Source organism: Artemia sp. Qi Xiang Cuo, chromosome 16, assembly GCF_049724085.1.
Source record: "Artemia sp. Qi Xiang Cuo chromosome 16, ASM4972408v1, whole genome shotgun sequence".
NCBI lineage: Eukaryota > Metazoa > Arthropoda > Branchiopoda > Anostraca > Artemiidae > Artemia > Artemia sp. Qi Xiang Cuo.
Window position 1 is genome coordinate 56,311,880 of NC_142809.1, and position 21,479 is coordinate 56,333,358.

Genomic DNA, 21,479 nt, shown 5'->3' on the forward strand with positions numbered 1-21,479 from the left:
GTGTTTGCGTTTGTGTGTAAGTTTTTTTTTGTGTGTGTGTGTGTAATTTTGTGTGTGTCTTAGCTTTTTTGTGTGTAATTTTTTTAGTGTGTGTGTTTGTTTTCTTTTACTTGTGTTTTTGTTTGTGTGTTAGTGTGTTTTTTCATTTTATTTTTAATATTATTTTGTTAGTTGTTTTGTTTGTGTGTGGTTGTGTGTGGGTGTTTGTGTGTGTAAGTTTTCTTTTGATTTTAAGTTTTTGTGTGTGTGTGTATTTGTTTCTTCGTGTGTGTTAGTTTTTTTTTGTTTGTTATTTTTTGTGTGAATGTTTGTTTTTGTGTGCATGTATGTTTTTGCGTGTGGGTGTAAGTGTTTGTGTGTGTGTGTATGTTTTGTGTGTCTAAGATTTTGTGTGTGTGTGTTAGTTTGTGTGTGTGTTTGTTAGTTTGTGTGTGTTTGTGTGTGTGTGTATTATTTTTTGTGTTTGTGTGTGTAAGTTTGTGTGTGTGTGTGTGTGTTTTTGTGTGTGAGTTTTTGTGTGTGGAATTTTTGGTGTGTGTGAGTTTTAGTTCGTGTTTGTTTTAGTTTTTTTTGTGCTGGTGTTTTTATTTGTTTGTGTGTGTGTTTGTTTGTGTTTCTTTTTGTTTTTTTGTTCTGTATGTGTGTGTGTGCGTGTGTGTTTATGTGTGTGTGTGTATTTAATTTTTAGTGTGTGTGTGTGTGTGAGTTTTGTGTGTGTGTGTGTGTGTATGTTTTTGTGTGCATGTATGTTTTTGTGTGCATTTAAGTTTTAGTGTGCATGTGTAAGTTTTTGTGTGTGTTTGTGTGTAAGTTTTTGTGTGTGAGTTAGTTTTGGTTTGTGTGTGTGTGTAAGTTTTTGTGTGTTTGTGTAAGTTTTTGTTTGTCTAAGATTTTGGGTGTGTATATAAGTTTTTTGTGTGTTTGTTTAAGTTTGTGTGTGTGTGTAAGTTTTTGTGTTTGTAAGTGTTTTGTGTGTTTGTGTGTGTAATTTTTTTTTTGTGTGTGTGTTTGTGTGTGTGTGCTAAGTTTTTGTGTGTGTAAGTTTTGGCGTGTGTGTGTAAGTTTTCGTGTGTGTGTGTGTAATTTTGTGTGTGTGTGTGTGTGTGTAAGTTTTTGTTCATGTGTGTGTGAGTTTTTTTTGTGTTCATGTGTAAGTTTTTGTGTATGTGTGTGTGTAAGTTTTTTTGTGTGTGTGTTAGTTTTTGCGTGTGTGTGTTAGTTTTAGTGTGTGTGTGTGTGTGTTTTTCTGTTTTTTTTTTGTGTGTGTGTGTGTAAGTTTTTGTGTGCATGTAAGTTTTTGTGTGCATGTAAGTTTTCGTGTGCTTGTGTTAGTTTTTGTGTGTGTGTGTGTGTGTGTGTGTTTTTGTTTGTGTGTGTTTTTGTTTGTGTGTTTTTTTTTTTGTGTGTGTTTGTATTTTTTGGAGTGTGTGTGTAATTTTTCGTGTGTGTGTGTGTGTGTGTATGTTTTTGTGTGCATGTCTAAGTTTGTGTGTGTGTAAGTTTTGGCGTGTGTGTGTAAGTTTTCGTGCGTGTGTGTGTGTGTTTTTTTGTGTTATTGTGTAAGTTTTTGTGTGTGTGTGTTTGTGTGTGTGTGTAAGTTTTTGTGTGTGTAAGTTTTGGTGTGTGTGTGTTAGTTTTCGTGTGTTTGTGTGTGTGTGTGTGTAAGTTTTTGTGTGAATTTAATTTTTTGTGTGCATGTAAGTTTTAGTGTGCTTGTGTAAGTTTTTTTGTGTGTGTGTGTGTAAGTTTTTGTGTGTGTGTGTGTCAGTTTTGGTGTGTGTGAGTAAGTTTTGGCATCTGTGTGTAAGTTTTCTTGCGTGTGTGTATGTGTAAGTTTTTGTGTGTGTGTGTAAGTTTGTTTGAGTGTGTGTTATTTTTTTTGTGTGTGTTAGTTTGTTTGTGAATGTAATTTTTTGTGTGAATGTAAGTTTTTGCGTGGTGGTCTAAGTTTTTGTGTGTGTGTGTGTTAGTTTTTGTGTGTGTTAGCTTTTGTGTGTGGATGTTAGTTTTTTGTGTGCATGTGTATGTTTTTGTGTGTGTGTGTGTTTGTGTGTTTGTTTGTTTATGTTTTTTTGTGTGTTTGAGTTTTTGTGTGTGTGTACGTTTTTTTGTGTGTGTGTGTAAGTTTTTGTGTGTGTGTGTGTAAGTTTTTGTGTGAATGTAAGTTTTTGTGTGATTGTAAGTTTTTGAGTTTGTGTGTAAGTTTTTGTGTGTGAGTGTAAGTTTTTGTGTGTCTAAGCTTTTGTGTGTGGGTGTTAGTTTTGTGTGTGTGTGTGTGTCAGTTTGTGTGTGTTTGTGTTTGTGTGTGTTATTTTTTGTTTGTGTCTTTTTTGTGTGTGTGTGTGTGTATTAGTTTGTGTGTGTGTGTATGTGTTATTTTTTGTGTGAATGTTAGTTTTGTAGTGTGTGTGAGTAAGTTTTCGTGTGTGTGTGTGTAATTTTTTGTGTGCATGTTAGTTTTATTGTGCTTTTGTAAGTTTGTGTGTGTGTGTGTGTTTGTGTGTGTGTGTGTGTGTGTGTGTGTAAATTTTTGTGTGTGCGTTAGTTTTTTAGTGTGTGTTTAAGTTTTTGTGTGTGTGTGTGTGAGTTTTTGTGCGTGTGTGTAAGTTTTTGTGTGCATGTAAGTTTTTGGGTGCATGTAAGTTTGTGAGTGTGTGTGTAAGTTTTTGTGTGTGGGTGTAAGTTTTTGTGTGTCTAAGCCTTTGTGTGTGTGTGTTAGTTTTTTTGTGTATAAGATTTTTTGTGTTTATGTAAGTTTTTTGTGTGTGTGTGTTTAAGTTTTTGGGTGTGTGTAAGTTTTTGTGTGCATGTAAGTTTTTGTGTGCATGTAGGTTTTTGCGTGTGGGTGTAAGTTTTTGTGTGTGTGTAAGTTTTTTTGTGTGTAAGTTTTGGGTGGTGTGTGTAAGTTTGTGTGTGTTTGTTTGTGTTTGTGTTTTTGTGTGTGTTTGTGTTTTTGTGTTTTTTTTTGTGTGTGTGTATGTTTTTGTGTGTGTGTGTGTGTGTGTGTGTGTGTGTGTGTGTGTGTTTGTTTTTGTGTGTGTAAGTCTTTTCGTGTGTGTGTAAGTTTTAGTGTGTGTTTGTGTGTGTTTAAGTGTGTTTGCTTTTTTTTTTGAGTTTTTTTTGTTTTAATTTTTAATTTTTTTTGTATTTGTGTGTGTAATTTTTTTTGTGTGTGTGTTAGTTTTTGAGTGTGTTTGTGAGTTTTAGTGTGTGTGTGTGTGTGTTTGTAAGTTTTGTGTGTGTGTGTGTGTGTGTAAGTTTTTGTGTGCATGTAAGTTTTCGTGTGCATGTGTAAGTTTTTTTGTGTGTGTGTGTGTGTGTGTGTTTGTATGTGTTTAAATGTGTGTGTGTATGTGTGTGTGTGTGTGTGTGTTTTTGTGTTTGTTTTTTTTTGTGTTTTTTTTGGTTTGTTTGGTTTTGTGTGTGTGTGTTTGTGTGAGTGTGTGTGTGTGTGTGTGTTAGTTTTGACGTGTGTGTGTAAGTGTTCGTGTGTGTGTGTAAGTTTTTGTGTGCGTGTGTAAGTTTTTTTGTGTGTAAGTTTTTTCTTGTGTGTGTAAGTTTTCGTGTGTGTGTGTGTAAGTTTTGTGAGTGTGTGTGTGTGTGTGTGTGTAAGTTTTTGTGTGTGTGTGTGTGTGCGTTTTTTTGTGTTCTTGAGTTAGTTTTTGTGTGTGTGTGTGTAAGTTTTTGTGTGTGGGTAATTTTTTGCGTGTGTGTGTGTGTTTTAGTGTGTTTGTGTGTTTTAGTTTTGTTTGTGTGTGTGTGTGTGTAATTTTTTGTGTGCATGTAAGTTTTTGTGTGCATGTAAGTTTTCGTGTGCATGTGTAAGTTTTGTGTGTGTGTGTGTGTGTGTGTATGTTTTTGTGTTTGTAAGTTTTGGCGTGTGTGTGTAGGTTTTCGTGTGTGTGTGTGTGTGTGCAAGTTTTTGTGCGTGTGTGTGTGAGTTTTTTTGTGTTCATGTGTAAGTTTGTGTGTGTGTGTGTGTGTGTGTCATTTTGTGTGTGTTTGTATGTTTTGGAGTGTGTGTGTGTAAGTTTTTGTGTGTGTAAGTTTTGTGTGCGTGTGTGTGTGTGTGTGTAAGTTTTTGTGTGCATGTAAGTTTTTGTGTGCATGTAAGTTTTCGTGTGTGTAAGTTTTGGCTTGTGTGTGTAAGTTTTCGTGTGTGTGTGTGTGTGTGTAAGTTTTGTGTATGTATGTGTGTGTGTGTGTGTGTAAGTTTGTGTGTGTGTGTGTGTGTGATTTTTTTTGTGTTCATGTGTAAGTTTTTGTGTGTGTGTGTGTGTGTGTGTGTGTAATTTTTGTGTTTGTTTAAGTTTTTGCTTGTGTGTGTAAGTTTTCGTGTGTGTGTGTGTGTGTGTATTTTTTGTATGTTTGTTTGTTTGTGTGTGTGTTAGTTTTTGTGTGAATGTAATTTTTTGTGTGAATGTAAGTTTTAGTGTGATTGTGTTAGTTTTTGTGTTTGTGTGTGTGTGTAAGTTTTTGTGCGTGTGTGTGTGTAAGTTTTGGCGTGTGTGTGTATGTTTTCTTGTGTGTGTTAGTTTTCGTGTGTGTGTGTGTGAGTTTTTGTGTGTGTGTGTAAGTTTTTGTGTGTGTGTAAGTTTGTGTGTGCATGTATGGTGACCGGGGGAGGACCTTTGGGGCCCAGGGAGGGCGTTTGGGGATCCGGAGACCCTTGAGGATTGAGTGGTCTTTTGGGAGCCCGGGGGACCTTTGTGGACCGGGGGGGGCCCTTGGGGGCCCGGTGGTCTTTTGGGGGGCCCTGTGGGCCTTCGGAGGTCCGGGGGGGCAGTTGGGGGCCTGGGGGACATTTGGGGACCGGTGGAGGGCATTTGGGACCCCGTTGGTCCTTTGGGAGCTCGATGGGGCTTTGGGGGGGCCCGGGGAGGGCCTTTGTGGCCCAGGGAGGGCGTTTGGGGGTCTGGTGGACCTTTGGGGACTTAGGAGGGCCTTTGTGGCTCGGGTATGACCTTGTTGGGGTCTGGGGGCCCTTTGGGACCCCGTTGGTCCGTTGGGAGCTCGATGGGCCTTGGGGGGGCCGGGGGGTGGCCTTTGGAGGTATGGGTGGGCCTTGGGGGGCGCGGGTGGCCCTTTGGGCGCTGGGGGGCCCTTTGTGTCCCGGGGGCTTCGTTGGGGGTGGGGGTGGGGTATGAGAAGCCTTTGGGGTTGGGGTAGAGGACCTCACAACACTGTTAAAATACAACTTGTGTATTATAACGACGACACTCAAAACCTCTTCCAAAATCGTTTCAAAAATCACCTTTTAAAATGTCTCTAGCTGTTTCGCCGAAATAGTTCCATAAAATAGCTAAAACAGTTTCACCAAAATTATCCCTAAACGGAATTTCGGCATGTTCCTTTTGTTTGGCATCTCTGCGCCAATGCATTTCAAATTATTTGGAAACCTTTTCGCGCGCTAAGATCAAAACGTCTGCTCGGAAACGATTCTCTTGTTAGAAACAACAAATTAATTTCCCTTTCGTGAATCAATTCTCTTTAGAACAACAAATTAATTCCCCTTTCGTGTCAATCAATCAATCATGACATCATGTGTGATCTAACTGTTTCTCCTAGACAATTCTCTTTGGAAATGCAAAGACATTATTTAACTTGACGTCATCTGTCAGACATTAATTAACTGTTTCCCGGGAACTCGTAACATTTGGCTTGGAAACAACAATAACAAATACTGTTTCCCGGAAACTCGAAACATCTGGCTTGAACAACAACAAGAAGGAAGTGTCAAAGTTCCTGTTTTTCCATGGCAGCCGCAATTAGCAATGTAAGTACATTTTTATTTTCAATTGTGTCACAATAGTTTCTGATAATTGAATCGCATTGCATGCCCGTTATATACGAAATATCTGGGTCAAATTGCTATGTAAACCAAGCCCTCTGATTGGCTGAGAAGGGGGATCTAACTGTTTCCCGGGAACTCGTAACATTTGGCTCGGAAACAATAACAAATACTATTTCCGGATCACACACCTCTTCAAGACATGAATTACAACCTTTAATTTGTACAGCATATCCTCTATGTAATTTGCAAGGATTACATAATTTACACTTTTCATTATAGTCATCAATAATTGTACAATTCTCATATTGAGTCCAACTGCCAAGAGTGTACATGCACAATGGGCATATATAGAACATTTTGGTTTCCGATGTCAACTCTCTCACAGCTAAAACGAAACTGATCCTCTTCGCGCCATAAATTCAAAGTGTAGGAAAGGAGAGAGGAGTAACTCTGTGACGTTGCCTCTTTCGAAGGAGGAGCCATCTACATTGGCAATGAAAGTAAATCCACAATATGATTCTGACGTGTCGTGATCAAGATATCAATGAATTGAGTATAAGCATTTGAATCGCATTTTAAAAGTTGAAGAGATAATTCGAGAAAATCATCATCCAAAATCAAATGTTTTTCTATAAACACTGATCTAATTCTCTCTTTCTCAAATTTATTCATTTTTCAATTCTTTCACTCTGACTGCCAACTCTAGACTGAAAAGAAAGTTGGTTCGGGAACAACAACATTGACCTTGACATTCACTGAGAGCGTGTCCAGAACAACGACAACAACATTGACCCCATTAACTACGTGTTCTCCATATGACTCTGTTCAAAACAACAACAACATTGACCTTGACATTTGGCTCGGAAACAATAACAACATTGACATTCGTTAAGAGCGTGCCAAAAACGCACCTGGAGAAAAGAGGTCATGGAGAAAGAGGTCATTGACCCTGTCCTCATTAAACTATGTAAAAAAGTTGTAGGTGGCAGCAGGGGTGAGCGATCGGACTCAATAAGGCATCTCTACTTATAGGTTAAGGGTTACCCGCATGACTCATTTACCTTATGCTCAAGCCTAGCTATAAGTCTTACTAAATCTTCTGTTTTAATTATCTTTAATTTAACTGACTATTGTTTTAGCTCCAAGAGGAGGGTTAAATCAAAAGCAAAAATAAAAATCTGACAAAACTGTTTTTTTATTCTTTCTTTTAACTTTAAACTGTTTAGGTATTTTCGAAGACCACGCTGCCTTTCCAATGACGTACAAATAATAGTTCAAATAGGGATAAATCCTTTTGTTAGACAGTGAAAAACAATGACAAAAACATCTGAATATTTCGATCATATATACAGTGACCGTCATCATCAGATATATCAGCAGTATATCTGTTGATGGCGATCACTGTATATGTAATCGAGATAATTTTGTCTTTGCTTTTCACTGTCTAATAAAAGGATTTATCCCTATTTGATCTGTTATTTAAACTGTTTTAACTTTTCTTTTATGGTTTTTATAACAACCCTTTAATGATTGCAATTTTGGTTTTTAACTCCCTCATCTCTTTCATTGTAAGGTGTTTTTGTTTTAGCACATGTAAAGGAATATTTTGGGGGTGGGGGGGAGGGGGGAGGTCGACAATACTAAATATCAGTTTTGATAATTTGAATCAGAAGTGTCAAGAAATACGAGAAATTTAGGACTTCGAGGTATTTCCATCAGCTTTTCTGCAGTTTCTCTCTTTTTTTCTTCATTGGTCTGTTTTACATTTTCTTGAGTATTTTACAGCAAAATTCCATCTGCATTTATTCATCCAGTTGAAGCATTTTGTGTTCCATCAGTATTTCTGAAGTTTCTCTTTTTTTTCTTCAGCGGTCTGTCTTACATTTTCTTCATCATTTTAAAGCAAAATTCCATCAGCATTTTTTCATTCAGTTGAAGTATTTCGTATTTCCATTAGTATTTCTCTAGTTTCTCTTTTTTTTTCTTCAGCGGTCTGTTTTACATTTTTTTGATGATTTTACAGCAAAATTCCATCAGTATTTTTTCATCCAGTTGTATTTCGTATTTCCATCAGCATTTCTGCAGTTTCTTTTTTTTCTTGATGATCTTGCAGCAAAATTTCAATTAGCAAATTGTATTTCACCTTTATGTTTGTCATGATTGGCAGTTCGACTTTAAGTTTATTTTTAATTCCTATAATTAAAATAATAGCACCATCTATAAAACTCACAAATGATGCAGTGTTCAATTTGGTAATTGAAGCGTCCCCCTTGTTTTTAGATTAATTGAATTAAAAAGCTTACGATATCCCAGGAAAAATCCATTCTAACGTTAAAACTTATATAAAAAAGTGGGGTAGAGTGGCCCAGCAAAAACAGTTTACCAAAAGCTTCAAATGTAAACTAAACTTTTAGAAAGACAATTTTGCCAGGTAGCGAGAGTTCTTTGTGAATGATTTTTTTAAGGATTTTTTTTAGTTTTTTTAAAACTAAAAGGACCGAAACTACATCGTAAATAAGAATTTTTTTTTCATATGAAAGAAGAGAACTACACAAAAGGTTGAAACAAATAGAAATTACCTTGAATATTGGGCAGTCTAACCTTCTATTGAATATTGCTCCAGTTTTAACCTTCCATCTAATTTTTAAGTTTCTTTTAATTATTATTTTACACAACACCTAAATAATAAATTTGCTTAATTAAATCTGATTTTGGAGCAACTAGTCGGATTTTACCCATGCCTGAGACTGCCTGAGACTCTGGGCAGGCATGCCTTTCCAAAAACTAACAAAAAAGAATGTGTCCAATTAGAGAGTCATGCATACTCCAGCCATTTACCTGTGTCTCAGCCATTTGAACATTTGCCTCTCAATTAAATTGACTATCTGTCTTGGCTTTCATCTGTCTACAATTAACCATATCTTTATGCAACCTATGCAACCTACTGCAAAATACTTGATAACTTTAATTCTTTGTTTTGCTATCCAGTTTTCTTTAAAATATTTTTTTTTTAATTTCAGTTATAAAGGGCCACAGTTCGCTCTTTACTAGGCTAAAACCACCACAATACGTGTAATAGATGTGAACAGGCATTTGAATCAGCTGATAGACAAGCTCTATCGTGGGCCCTTTGCATGGTATTAAGCACATCCAAGTGATTACTGCTATGTACGTGAATAATATTGCTGCAATTAAGGTTGAAAGCGAGGTTAGTAGCTAGATTGGTGTAGAATAAGAAATTAAGTAGGGTTGTGCTTTATCCTCGCTTCTGTGGAATATTTCAAAGGATTTAAACCTAGGAAAATAGTAAAGGCTCCGGGAGAATATTATATCAAATGGGATGGAAAGACTCTCTGTGAAACGTATTATGTAGTAGGTTTGAATTTCCTAGATCAGGGCCATATTCAGGATTTTTGTCGGGGGGGGGGGGGTATTTGCAGAAGAACTATGTTGGGGGAAGGGGTTTAGAAAAACTTTAAAAATGCATCAAAATTTCTTTATGTTCAGTTTTGTTACCTTTTTACCAGTCGCATACACATTTCGTGGGGAGGGTTCAAACCCCCTATTCCCCTCCTAAATACGGCCTTATCCTAGATATAAATTTTAGAGAAATTAATGAATTTTCGGAGGTTCTGGGAATTCAGCGATTCGTTTCTTTGTCGGTTATGGTCTATCGACGATGTTGCTTAATAGTGTGAGCTAATAGTTAAAAGTCGTCATATTTCCGCTATTTTTTTTTTTTTTTTTATAGAAGTTGTATTGCGCTAAGTTATCTTAAAGTTGTGGTGAGAGACTAAAGACCTTTGAAAATAATCCACTCCGAGCTGCAGATATTCTTAATGCTGATATTGCGCAGGAAAGTCCTTCTGTCACATTTCGACCGAATAGAGATAGCTGTTATGTAAATCTACTTTCTTTGGTATCTATTACTGATCAAAATTCATTTTGTCTTTGTCATTGGAATTGTCACGTTACGTCATCGTATCGTGAAATCCTGCTGATGCTTGATAGTTCAAATTGCAGATTTAATATTATAGGCCTATGTGAAACTTTTTTAACGTCAGAACATTATGTGTCCCTTTTTAGTTTTCCAGGATACAAGCCTATTTTAAAAAATAGAAAGACGAGGGCACGTGGAGCTTTAACATTTCTAGTTAAGGAGCATCTTGTGGCTAATGTGAGGAAGGATTATTCCATTTGGGTAGAAGGTAAGTTTGAAACTCTTACTCTTGAGCTGGAAATTGGCGGGAATCAGATTTTGATAAGTGAGGTATATAAGCCACCAAGTACTCAATGGGAAGAGTTTGCACTTGGTTTTGGTCAAGTTTTGGATGAGATCCAGTTGAGTTCTTCCGATTTTGTTTGCATGGGTGACTTTATGGAATATATGGGATCAAACTAACTTAGGGGTATGGCAAGTCATCGTACTGGCCACTTTGAAAGATTGAGAAAGAAAGTCTGGGTGTTATATATATATATATATATATATATATATATATATATATATATAAAACAACCACAGGCATACGAAAAATGTGGTTCTGTTCTGCTAACTAGAGCTATCACGAAAAAGAAAACCTATGATGGCTAGATCAAGTTTACTGATGACAGACGATAGTTTGTCCAAAATCGTGGTTATTAACCATTTACCTGAGGCCAAGTGAAAAGTAAGTCGTACTCATGCGATGTGGGAGGATGCAAACTTCGTTAAATGAAGTTTGAACTTTGTGGAAAGGAATAAACAGCGACACTCCGAGCAGATTCGCAAAAAGGAAGAGCGCGCCTCCTTTACTGGCTTCAGGTGGCTTGGTTCTCGTAGGAGATGAATTTTCTTCTTGGAGAAAGATTTTGCATTATCTACCAGAAAAAATGCCTTAATGTTGGTGAATATTCACTCCACTTGTTTTGGGTTTAGGTTGAAGTATTCGTTTTGTCCGACCGACAACATTTAGTTTAAACAATACAAAAACTTTAGGTTTGAAACGAAGCGGTATGGAATTTCAAGCACCTATAGAAAATACAATCGATATTTTCTTTTAGTGCTAATATAGGGGGGGGGATTAATACCCGGGCTCATCCCAAAATCAATTTTTTTTTCACTTTTCTGGGAACTTCTTTTCAAAATCACCAATTGTTATTGCCCCTTCCCCCAATAGAATTCTGTGTGCGGGCTTGTTTTGTTTAGATAATGATTCACAGGGATATTTTTTGAGGAAACATTTGAGGTGCATTCCAGAAAATTTGACTTTCGATCGAACACGCGAGCTGGCACTTGACTAGCGACGCCACCTGGGTGTTTTCGCTTTGACAAAATTTGCCGTATTCTGTTAGAAATTAACTTTACTAATGGTGGTTAAAAGAACACATTAAGTTAAGGATATTCAGAGAAATAATATATTTAAAACTTACGTATGAATACTTAACAGATCCTTCGTTCCACCCACCTATCGCCAGAAGAGCCTTGGCCTCGGGATTTTTGTTTTTCAATGCAACAAATCTTTCATAGGCACCTGTGAATATAAAGCTAAATAAAAGTTGGAAATACGTGTGTGGTTTTATTCTCGAAATTTATTGTTTTTACCACAAATCATTACTTGTTACAATTTTGTGACCTTTTATCTTTGACTCTTTTTGTTTGCCTTTTTTTCGAAAACAGAGGGAAACAACTCCTAAAATCATAGAACTTTAATGAAAATCACACCATCAGATTCAGCGCATCAGAGAACCCTACTATAGAGGTTTCAAGCTCCTATCTGCAAAAATGTGGAATTTCATATTTTGTGCCAGAAGAAAGATCACGGATGCGTGTTTATTTGTTTGTTTTTTTGGGTTTTTTTTTTCAGGGGTGATCCTATCAATCCAGTAGTCCTAGAACATCGTGAGAGGGCTCATTTGAACGGAAAGTAAAAGTTCTAGTGCCCTTTTTAAGTGACCAAAAAAATGGAGGGCGACTTGGCCCCCTCCCACGCTAATTTTTTCTTGAAGTCATCCGATCAAAATTTTGAGATAGCCATTTTGTTCAGCATAGTCGAAAATCTAATTAATATGTCTTTGAGGATGACTTAATCCCCCACTGTCCCCAGGGGAAGGGCTGCAAGTTATAAACCTTGCCAATTGTTTACATATATGCTAGTATTGGTTCTTGGGAAGTATACAGGCGTTTTCAGGAGGAATTTTTTTCTGGTGGGGGGTTGGGGTCAGAGTAGGGGTTAAGGGGAGGATCTTTCCATGGAATATATTTCCTTGGGAGAAGGGAAATTTCTATGAAGGGGGCGCCAGATTTCCCAGCCTTATTTAAAAAACGATCAGAAATTAAACATAAAAAAACAAGTTTTTTTCAACTGGAAGTAAGAAGCAACATTAAAACTTAAAACGAACAGAAATTATTACGTATATGAGCCTCCTAGTCAATACCTTGCTGTTTACTCTAACGTTTTTCTTAGTATTTTCAAAAGAGCTATCTATTCTAATTAAACGGCCTTTGTGATTCAGGGGTTTGTGATTCGAACAAAACTTGAACTTGAAAAACATACGAACATAGAAATTTGTTACGTAAGTTAATTCGTAAGTTACGTCAAAACAAATTTCGAGAAAGCCAATTAGCCAAAAAAAAGGAAAATTAATATACGAATTTTGTTTTAATTATTCATTTACGATGAGCCAAAATCAAAGCTGCATTAATTCAAAAACGTTCAGAAATTAACTTAAAAAAACAAGTTTTTTTACCTGAAAGTAAGGAGCGATATTAAACCTTAAGACGAACAGAAATTATTCCGTATATGAAAGGGGATGTCCCCTCCTCAACGCCTCGCTCTTTACGCTAAAGTTTGACTCTGTCTCACAACTTTATTTTCTAAAACAATTAAAAACTTTAGCGTAAAGAGCGAGGCGTTGAGGAGGGGACAGCCCCTGTCATATACGGAATAATTTCTGTTCGTTTTAAGTTTTCATGTCACTCCTTACTTTCAGTTAAAAAAACTTTTTTTTTTTAGTTAATAACAGCTTAGACCAGAGATTTCCCCAGGAATCATAAGCAACTAGATATCAATTTCACGTTTTTGATGCGTGTTTAAAGTTTCTTTTGCACAAAACCCCCTGGCCTCCCTCCCCAAAAAAATCCTGGTTATGGACATGGGGTCTCACATCAATTACTACATCTACCCTTTCTCATCACTCTCTTAGAACTAATTTTGTATTTATCTGATGGCTCAATGAGGGCTGGGATGTTTTGATATTAAAATGCGCCCTTTGAGACCTCTCCCTCCCTTCCATACTACAAAACAGAGAATCTCATTGTAGAAGTTGAAGTGCCTTTTTAAGTTTTGTCATCTGTCCATTGTTTACAGATAGTATTTGTTATTGGGAAACATACAGCAAGTTTTCGCAGGGGAGTTTTTTGCAGGAGGGGGGTCATCTGGGGGATTTTCAGTGGGGAATAAATTCCTTTCAGCGAGGATTTATGTGCCGGGGTATATTTTCCATGAGAGGGTATTTTCCGGGGGGGGTATATGAAGAACAATTTTTTTCTGAAATAAAGCTATAATCCTATATGCATTGATTGAAATTAAATTTACTTAGGCGAAAATATTGATGCGAGAAAACCATATTAGATGGTACCGAGAATCTTGAAAAAAGAAAAGTATATGGAAAATATTGATAAAGACAAACACCCCAGATGTATATTATCATATTTTTCTAATATTTATCCAATTATTTTGACTAATAGTTGATTTCTGGGGGATGCATGTCTTGATAATTAAACCTAGAAGACGCTTGAACTGTCAGGTGAACAAGGCAGCTTTTGGCTGCATTGTCCCACAATTTCTGCCCCTGACAAAATAGAATATGACACAATTCATAGAAATAAAAGACTTCTGCATATTTTATGAGCCAATCAAGATACTGATAGAATTCTAAACATCAATTCAGATAAGTAATGTAGCTTACAAATTAATTTAAATATTAATTAATTAAATTAATTAATTAATTAATTAAGTTAATAAATTAAATTATAAAATTAATAAAAGATTAATTAATTGCAGAACAAATTAATTTAAAGGATGTAGCTTACCTCTTGATCCTACTTTATATTTATTCATTTATTTTATTCAGTACAGGGGAAAACCATAGGCTTGTCGCAATAATATATAAAAAATATAAGTTTTTTCAACTGAGAGTAAGGAGTAACATTAAAACTTAAAACAAATAGGAATTATTACGTATATGAGGGTGGTTGCTCCTCCTCAATACCTCGCTTTTTACGCTAAAGTATTTTAATATTTAAAAAAAAGTACTTATTGTTCTGATTAAACCAACCGTGTCTCGGAAGTCGTTCTTAAAGAATTGGGACATAATTCAAACTTTAGAGTAAAGAGCGAGGTGCTGAGGAGGAGCAACTCCTCTCATATACGTAATAATTTCTGTTCCTTGTAAGTTTTAATGTTGTTCCTTACTTTGAGTTGAAAAAACTTGTTTTTTTAATTTAATTTTTAATAGTTTTTTAAGTAATACCAGGAAATCTGGCTACACCTCAACGGATAGATTCCTCCTCCCCGCAGATTTATTCTCTAGACAATTCAATACTGGTAAAAATTTACCCCGGGTAGTTACCCCTAACCTCTCCACGCGTAAAATTGAGTCTACAATGAGAAAGTAATATAAAAGAAGAATTTCGTAGAGGAATTATGGCAAATTCCCCTACAGTAAAATTTCTCTTTATAAATATACCCCCCAGAAACTACCTTCCCCATTTAAAATTATAACCGTAGAAAATCCGCCAGCACAAAATCCTACACCACAAAATCCCCCCACCCCCGAAAAATGTAAGGCATACTTCCCAATAAAAAATACTACACACAAACAATGGGCAAATCTGATAACGTAAAGACCTTTCCCCACGGGCTATGGGAGGTCATGATATCTTCAAAGACATAGTTCTTCAGTCTTTCAACTATACTGAACAAAATGGCTGTCTCAAAATTTTGATCGGACCATTTTGAGAAAAAAGGGCGTGGGAGGGGGCCTAGTTGCCCTGCAAATTTTTGGTCCCTTAAAAATGGTACTAGAACTTCTAATTTATGTTTTAATGAGCTCTCTCATGATATTCTACAACCCCTGGGTTGATACGATCACCACTGAAAAAAAAAATAATAATAAAAATAAATAAACATGCATCCGTGATCTTTCTTCTGGCAAAAGAATACAAAATTCCACATTTTTTTTACAGAGGAGCTTGAAACCTCTACAGTAGAATTCTCTGATACGCTGAATCTGATGGTGTGATTTTCACTAGGATTCTATGACTTTTGGGGGCCTTCTTCCCTTTTTTTTAAATCAGGCAAATTTTCTTAGGCTCGTAACCTTTGATAGGTAAGACTAAACTTAATGAAACTTACATATTTAAAATCAGCATAAGAATTCAATTCTTTTGATATATCTACTGGTATCAAAACTCCGTTTTTTAGAGTTTCGGTTACTATTGAGCCGCATCGCTCCTTACGTACAGTTCGTTACCGCAAACTGTTTGATAAATAAACCCCTGGATCACAGGCAACTGTAGTCATATTTCCAAACCTGTGCACAAAAACAATAAAATTAGGAACATGAAAAAAAAAGTCAGAGGAAAAAGATGGAAACATAGTAAAGATGAAAACATGGAAAAGGTAAGATCAGATAAGATTTATTCTTCACTAGATACACATACAACATTACATGTTATTATTCCCCCAAAGGCTCATTGGCCTGTACAAAGGGGGAAACATGGAAAAGCATCAAAAAGGCGGATATACTGTTTTGTCCTGGGGAACTGGATGGATGAGTAGGGTCTAAACCTTGTTCAAGTGCTCATTTATTTCAGTTACTAAAGTAGGAAGACAGTTTTTTTTTTTTTTTTTTTTTTTTTTTTTTTTTTTTTTTTTATAGCCAAGTAATTACCTGTAATACACTATATGATTTCAGGTTGGATCTAGTGCTGGTGGAAGAATTGTTAAAAATTATTTTCCCCGACAGACCTTAACCCTGATCCAGGTTTTAACCTGAGACGGATAATTATTTTGGGAAGTCATTTTATCTTTGGTTTTGGGTTGTTTTTTGGTGTTATGGTTAATGGAAATATGCTTGATTTTCGGATATGATTTGGATTTTGTTTTGTTTGTCGTTTTGGGTTTTTTATATTGTTTTTAATGATAAATTCGAATACTAGTAAGATTCAAAGCGGTCTACCGGGTATTAGTAGGTGTACTGGTCGTTGTTTTCTCTGCCGAGACTATTTCACCCCTAGGGCTATGGTACAAATCACTTTATATAATAAAAAGTTTCATTGTTTATTTCGGGGTAGGGTAAATTGTAAAACAAATAATATCATTTTTCTGTTGGAATGTAAAATTTGTGGCTTACAATATGTGGGGGAAAGTATTAATAAAATATATGAGAGGTTTTCGGGGCACAAAAGCACAATTAAGGGTAAAAAAATAAATAGCTATCTAGTACAGCATTGTAATAATGGTACCGGTTCTTTAACTAATTTAAGTATTACGATTTTAAAAAATTTGGAATTAAGTAATCTAACTAAAGAAGAGAAAAATATAAATTTACGTAAACGTGAAGACTATTGGATCCATACCCTCGGTACTGCTTATCCTTTCGGGTTGAGTGATCGAGTGGCTAAATATGGAGACATGTCTAATGTTGTTGTTAATTGTATTAATGGTTTAATTGATCATCCTTCTTTTAATCATCCCATTAAACGTAAAAATCGATCAAGAGGGCAAAGGAAAAATAATAGAAAAAAGAATATAGATTTAGATATCTATTTGAAGGAATTGTGCAAACTATTTGAGTCTAATGGTATGGCTAGCTTAATAAAATGTTTAAATAAGTTATCAAAAAATAATTTAATAAAATTTGTTTGGGATATAAATAATAAAACACCATGTAACTCAAAAATTAAACTGATTTATAATACAGTATGTATTCTAGCTAGAACTAAATTTATTTCAAAATATAAAAAGTCTGATAAGACTGTTAATAAGGAGAAGAGATTATATCTACCTATAAATTTTATAAGTAAACAAATAGAGGATATAAATTTATCTGGAATTTTAAACCAGGCTGATGTGAAACAGGCCCTTCCTAGCAATTTAAAGTATAAGAATAATCCGAATATAACATATAAGTTTTCAAAAACGATAGGACAAATGATTTTTAATTATAATTTAATACTTAAGAATTTTGACACGGATAGTAACTGGAAACCTATTTGTAAGTGTGACCAATTGTTATCATTTGTTAATCCAACTTACGAACATATTATTACAGGTGATTTAGCAATAATAAAGTAAATTGAATTGCAGAATATAATGAAAATGGGGGCTAAATTCCGTCTTTCAAATCATCTAAAACCCTCGAATCTGCTTAGGGGATTAAATAATAATTTAGAAATATTTATTGATAATTGGTGCAAAAAAGAGAAAATTAATAAAAATAGTTTTCAGAATTGGAAAAATGTAATTATTAATAAGGTTAGAAATAAGATATATAAGAGGACAAATAAGCATGATAATGATGTAGTTTTTTATAATTCTAAGATAAAACAAGCGATATTTATTTTTATTTTTTGGATATTTTGGATTTTGTTTATGTTTATTCCATAGGTGTCACTACATAGGGGTATACCAGATTATGGCATGGCGCGCTCATATTGCCTGGGTAGTGAAATTTAAGCGCCGAAACCCATTTAGGCACTGAGTTTCTATCTGATGAGCCCCGATTTGTGGTGATCACCTTGGGAATATAATGTTTTGTAGATTTAAGATGCTATAGCTTGGTTTTGGAACATTGATGCTGATTTTGCTCTATTTTGGACTTGATTTTCGGATTGTCGGATTGGATATACTGTTTTGTCCTGAGGAACTGGATGGATGAGTTGGGTCTAAACCTTGTTCAAGTGCTCATTTATTTCAGTTACTAAAGTAGGAAGACAGTTTTTTTTTTTTTTTTTTTTTTTTTTTTTTTTTTTTTTTTTTTTGCCAGGTAATTACCGTATTACATTATATGATTTCAGGTTGGATATAGTGCTTGTGGAAGAACTGTTATTGTAATTTTTTTTCTTTTTTTTTTCTTTTTTTAGCCAGGTAATTACCGTATTACATTATACTTTAATTTGAAAATCAAATACTCTAAATGTGCTCATTGTTCTGTAAAAGTTGAAGTTTGATTTAACGAGTCGAGTTTGAGGGGGTGATAACTCCCTTCACATTAGTGTAATCCTGGATATGGTATAAAAAACGAACAGAAAATAACAATTTTTTTTTTCAAATGAAGGCAAAGAGAAGCATTCAAACTTAAAACGAATAGAAACTGCCGCGTATTTAAGATGGCTGCCTCCTCCTCAACCCTCTTTTTTACACGACAGTTACACGGTGACCTTTACCTCATCTCACGGTGACCTCACTTAAGAAACACTCACCTCTTCCTCCATCGTCATAAAGGTCATTCCAAGGGTCAAAGGCCACTATTTTGTACGTCTGGTTATCAAGTGCTGCAAACCCAAAAATCAGGTGTGTGCAAATAGTTGGATCTATATCTTCAACATCAAATTTTCCGTCACCCGGCCTGTATACAGCCCAGCTGCCGTAGTAACATACTACATTGCGCTTTGCTAAAAATACATCGTTTATATTATGTTATTTTTACTTAAAGGGCCGTGTCCAGGAACAGAGGATCGTAAAAAAGTAACAAAAATGTATATAGACAAATTTTTGATGCATTTTATGAAGTTTTTTTTTTGTAACCCCCCAACAAGAATTCTGGATATGGCCTTGATTACATACTTACTACTAAATTACTACAAAAGCTTCTTGTGGCACAATACCACCTGACAAACCTCATTGTGGTTTACAAAGAATGGATCACACACACCTGGCCTGGAGTTGGCCTGTATGCAGCCCATCTCCCGTAGTAACAAACTACGTTACGCTTTGCTGAAAAGATGAAGTGATTTTAAAATTAAACATTTATTCTATTATTATATTAGTTTAGAAAAACTTTTTTAGAGAAGAAGGTTTTCAAAAAAAAAGTAAAGAGCAATATTAAACCAATGACGAGCGGAAACAAAGTCAAATAGTAATTTGAGTATAAAAGGAATATAAATCGCTATCAATTAATAATTGAGACACAAAATGGACAGATATTATAATAAATAATCAAATTATTTTAAATGAATAGAAACTACGAAAAAGAGGAGTAGGGCTAATTCTTCCAATTTGTTGTAAAGACGAAACGTCACTTCTGATTTTTTGAAACAATTCTTATTTCGAGCTGTGAACTTTTATTCATCATACATCAACAAAATAAAGAAAAAACACAAAAATCCCCGCATTAACAAATATTACTAAAAATACCTAATGAAAGGCACATGGGCAGTTTAAAATAAATTTATTAAGTTGAACCTTTCGAAGAATGTTTAAGGGGATGTTGAACTTAAAGACAATATGTACATCCCGGTCGTCAGGAGGGTCTAGCCGTCTAGCAGCAATATATCAGGACCGGCTAAGATTACAAGTTGAAACTTCCAGAACCGACGATTGGAAAGTTGAATAAAATTAAAAGACGGCTTGCGCATCCAGGTTGTCAAAATACCGTGTCTGAAAAAATGAAATAACAGTTAAGGGTATTAAGTTGAAACTATCAGAGAATTTTGAGTGGGATACTGAACTAATTCAAAATATAATTTTTGCATCTAAGTTGTCAATAGGATATATGTGAAAATATATCAAGAACACCTAGGATACTAAGCTCAAAATTTCATGGAATTTTGAGAGGGATGTTGAAGTCAATCAAAAGAAACTATGTGCATCAAGGCTGTCAGAATTATATCTTTTTCCACACCACACCTAGGAAACGCTCACGTCAAAGGCATAAGAAAAGTTTAAAGCGTCATAAATAAAGAAGAGTAATGTCTCTGATGTATATTGATCAGGTGGACAGCTTCACTTACCTTGGTAGTATTATTAGTAAAGATGGTGGGAGCAGTGAAGATGTTAAAAATAGAATAGCCAAGGCTCAGGGTGTTTTTTCACAGTAAAAAAAAGTCTGGAAGAATAGGAATATAAGTCTGCAAACCAAGATTAGAATCTTAGAAGCTACAGTAATGACAGTGGTCAAATATGGCTCTGAAGCATGGACGCTCCGAAAAGCGGATGAAGATTTTCCAGATGTTTTCAAGAGAAATTGCATAAGCCGGGTACCCGGCTGACTGACCGTGTTTCAAACAATAGGCTATACGAAAAAGGTGGTTCAATACCGCTCTCTAGGGCTATAATGAATGAAAGGTTGAGGTGGTTAGGGCACATTGTGCGAATGAAGGATGACAGATTGTCGAAGATTGTTCTTTTCGGCCAACCATCTAGGGCTAAACGGAAAGCAGGTTGTCCCCGTCTGGGGTGGGAGGATGTCATAAAGAAAGATTTAAAGGAAATGGGAACTTCGTGGGCGGGTGAAAAAAGGGAGGCTTTAAATAGATTGGGGTGGCGGAGGAGCATGCGTAGCTGTGTTGGCCTCAGGCGGCTTGGTGCTGCGGTGAGTTGTTAGTAGTAGTAGTAGTAGTATTATTCCAATTTCATTGACATTTAACATTTTGAACATTCCCCCAGGTGGATTTCCAATCAAATCAAACCCCTCCAAAGTTCTTAGGACTATTCCTTATATATGAAGTGGTTCTGGGATAAAATAAATAAAAAATGTTTTATTTAAACCTTATCTCTTTCGTAAAGAGAGAGCTCTGTCAGACTGAATTTTGTGACCAATTTAAAAAAGATGTATTTTGGTTTTAGGCGCAAGAATTTCAAGTTAATTAAGTGATTTCACACTAATTTTCCGCCAAATTAAAAAAAGACCTAGTCGTTTTGGCTTTTCTATGGCTTATGTAGTAAATGCTGTTTTTTGAAAAACGTCACAATTGATGTTTGTTATGCCACTACCTGTAGTAACAGCTTCAAAGCCATAAATGGCCAGAAAAATCAGTATTCCAAGTGCAAATATACTTCTCATAATAGTTAATAATATAAACTAAAAATTGAAAAAGAACTGGAAAGAAGATATATCTTTATATTTAATCTAATCTGCTTAGGCCGATCTTTTATTTACATATTAATGTTGTACTCTATATTTTAGATAAGAGAAGCTACAGAAATTGTACTTTGATGCTCATGTGCAAATATATCATTTTTTTTAAAGACGAGCTATTTTAGGCAAACAATTTTTAACTTTGTTAGAAAATCTCTTTGAAAAGTAAAATAGCTCAAAGTAAGTTGAGAACTGAAGAAGCACCTTAAACAAAAATAACTTGGCAATTATATGACGATATTGTATAAGTTATTAATTATATAAGCGATATTAATTTAATAAGCGAACAAAATAACTCGGCAATTCAGAAATTTATTTCCAGTATAATGAACTTTGAATTAAATACTTAAAAGTTATCAAGTAAAACTAAAGAAATATGTATGTAATTTAAGCTTAATTTTTTTTCAACGACGGGCTTTTTTATGCCGCCAATTTTTAACTTTATTAGCAAATCTCTTGGAAAAGTGTAATAACTCGAAGCAAGTTGAGGAAAGAAAAAGTAGCCTAGAAGACGTAGATTAGAAGAAGTAACCCAGAAGAGTAGATTAGAATAAGTAGCTTA

At 35.2% G+C, this 21,479-nt stretch overlaps 1 protein-coding gene across 1 annotated transcript in view; it reads right to left on the reverse strand.

Annotated features, from left to right (window-relative positions):
• The window catches only part of LOC148943115 (chitinase-3-like protein 1), a 170,288-nt gene extending 149,399 nt beyond the window's left edge, over positions 1–20,889 (reverse strand). Inside the window, exons 1-3 of the mRNA XM_089102548.1 lie at positions 20,773–20,889; positions 18,261–18,452; positions 11,204–11,304 (exon numbers count right to left, since the gene is read on the reverse strand). Of these exons, the coding sequence (XP_088958674.1) occupies positions 11,204–11,304; positions 18,261–18,452; positions 20,773–20,842 (363 nt within the window). The 5' untranslated portion in view covers positions 20,843–20,889. The remainder of the gene's footprint in view (positions 1–11,203; positions 11,305–18,260; positions 18,453–20,772) is intronic.
• Positions 20,890–21,479: the final 590 nt, after the last annotated feature.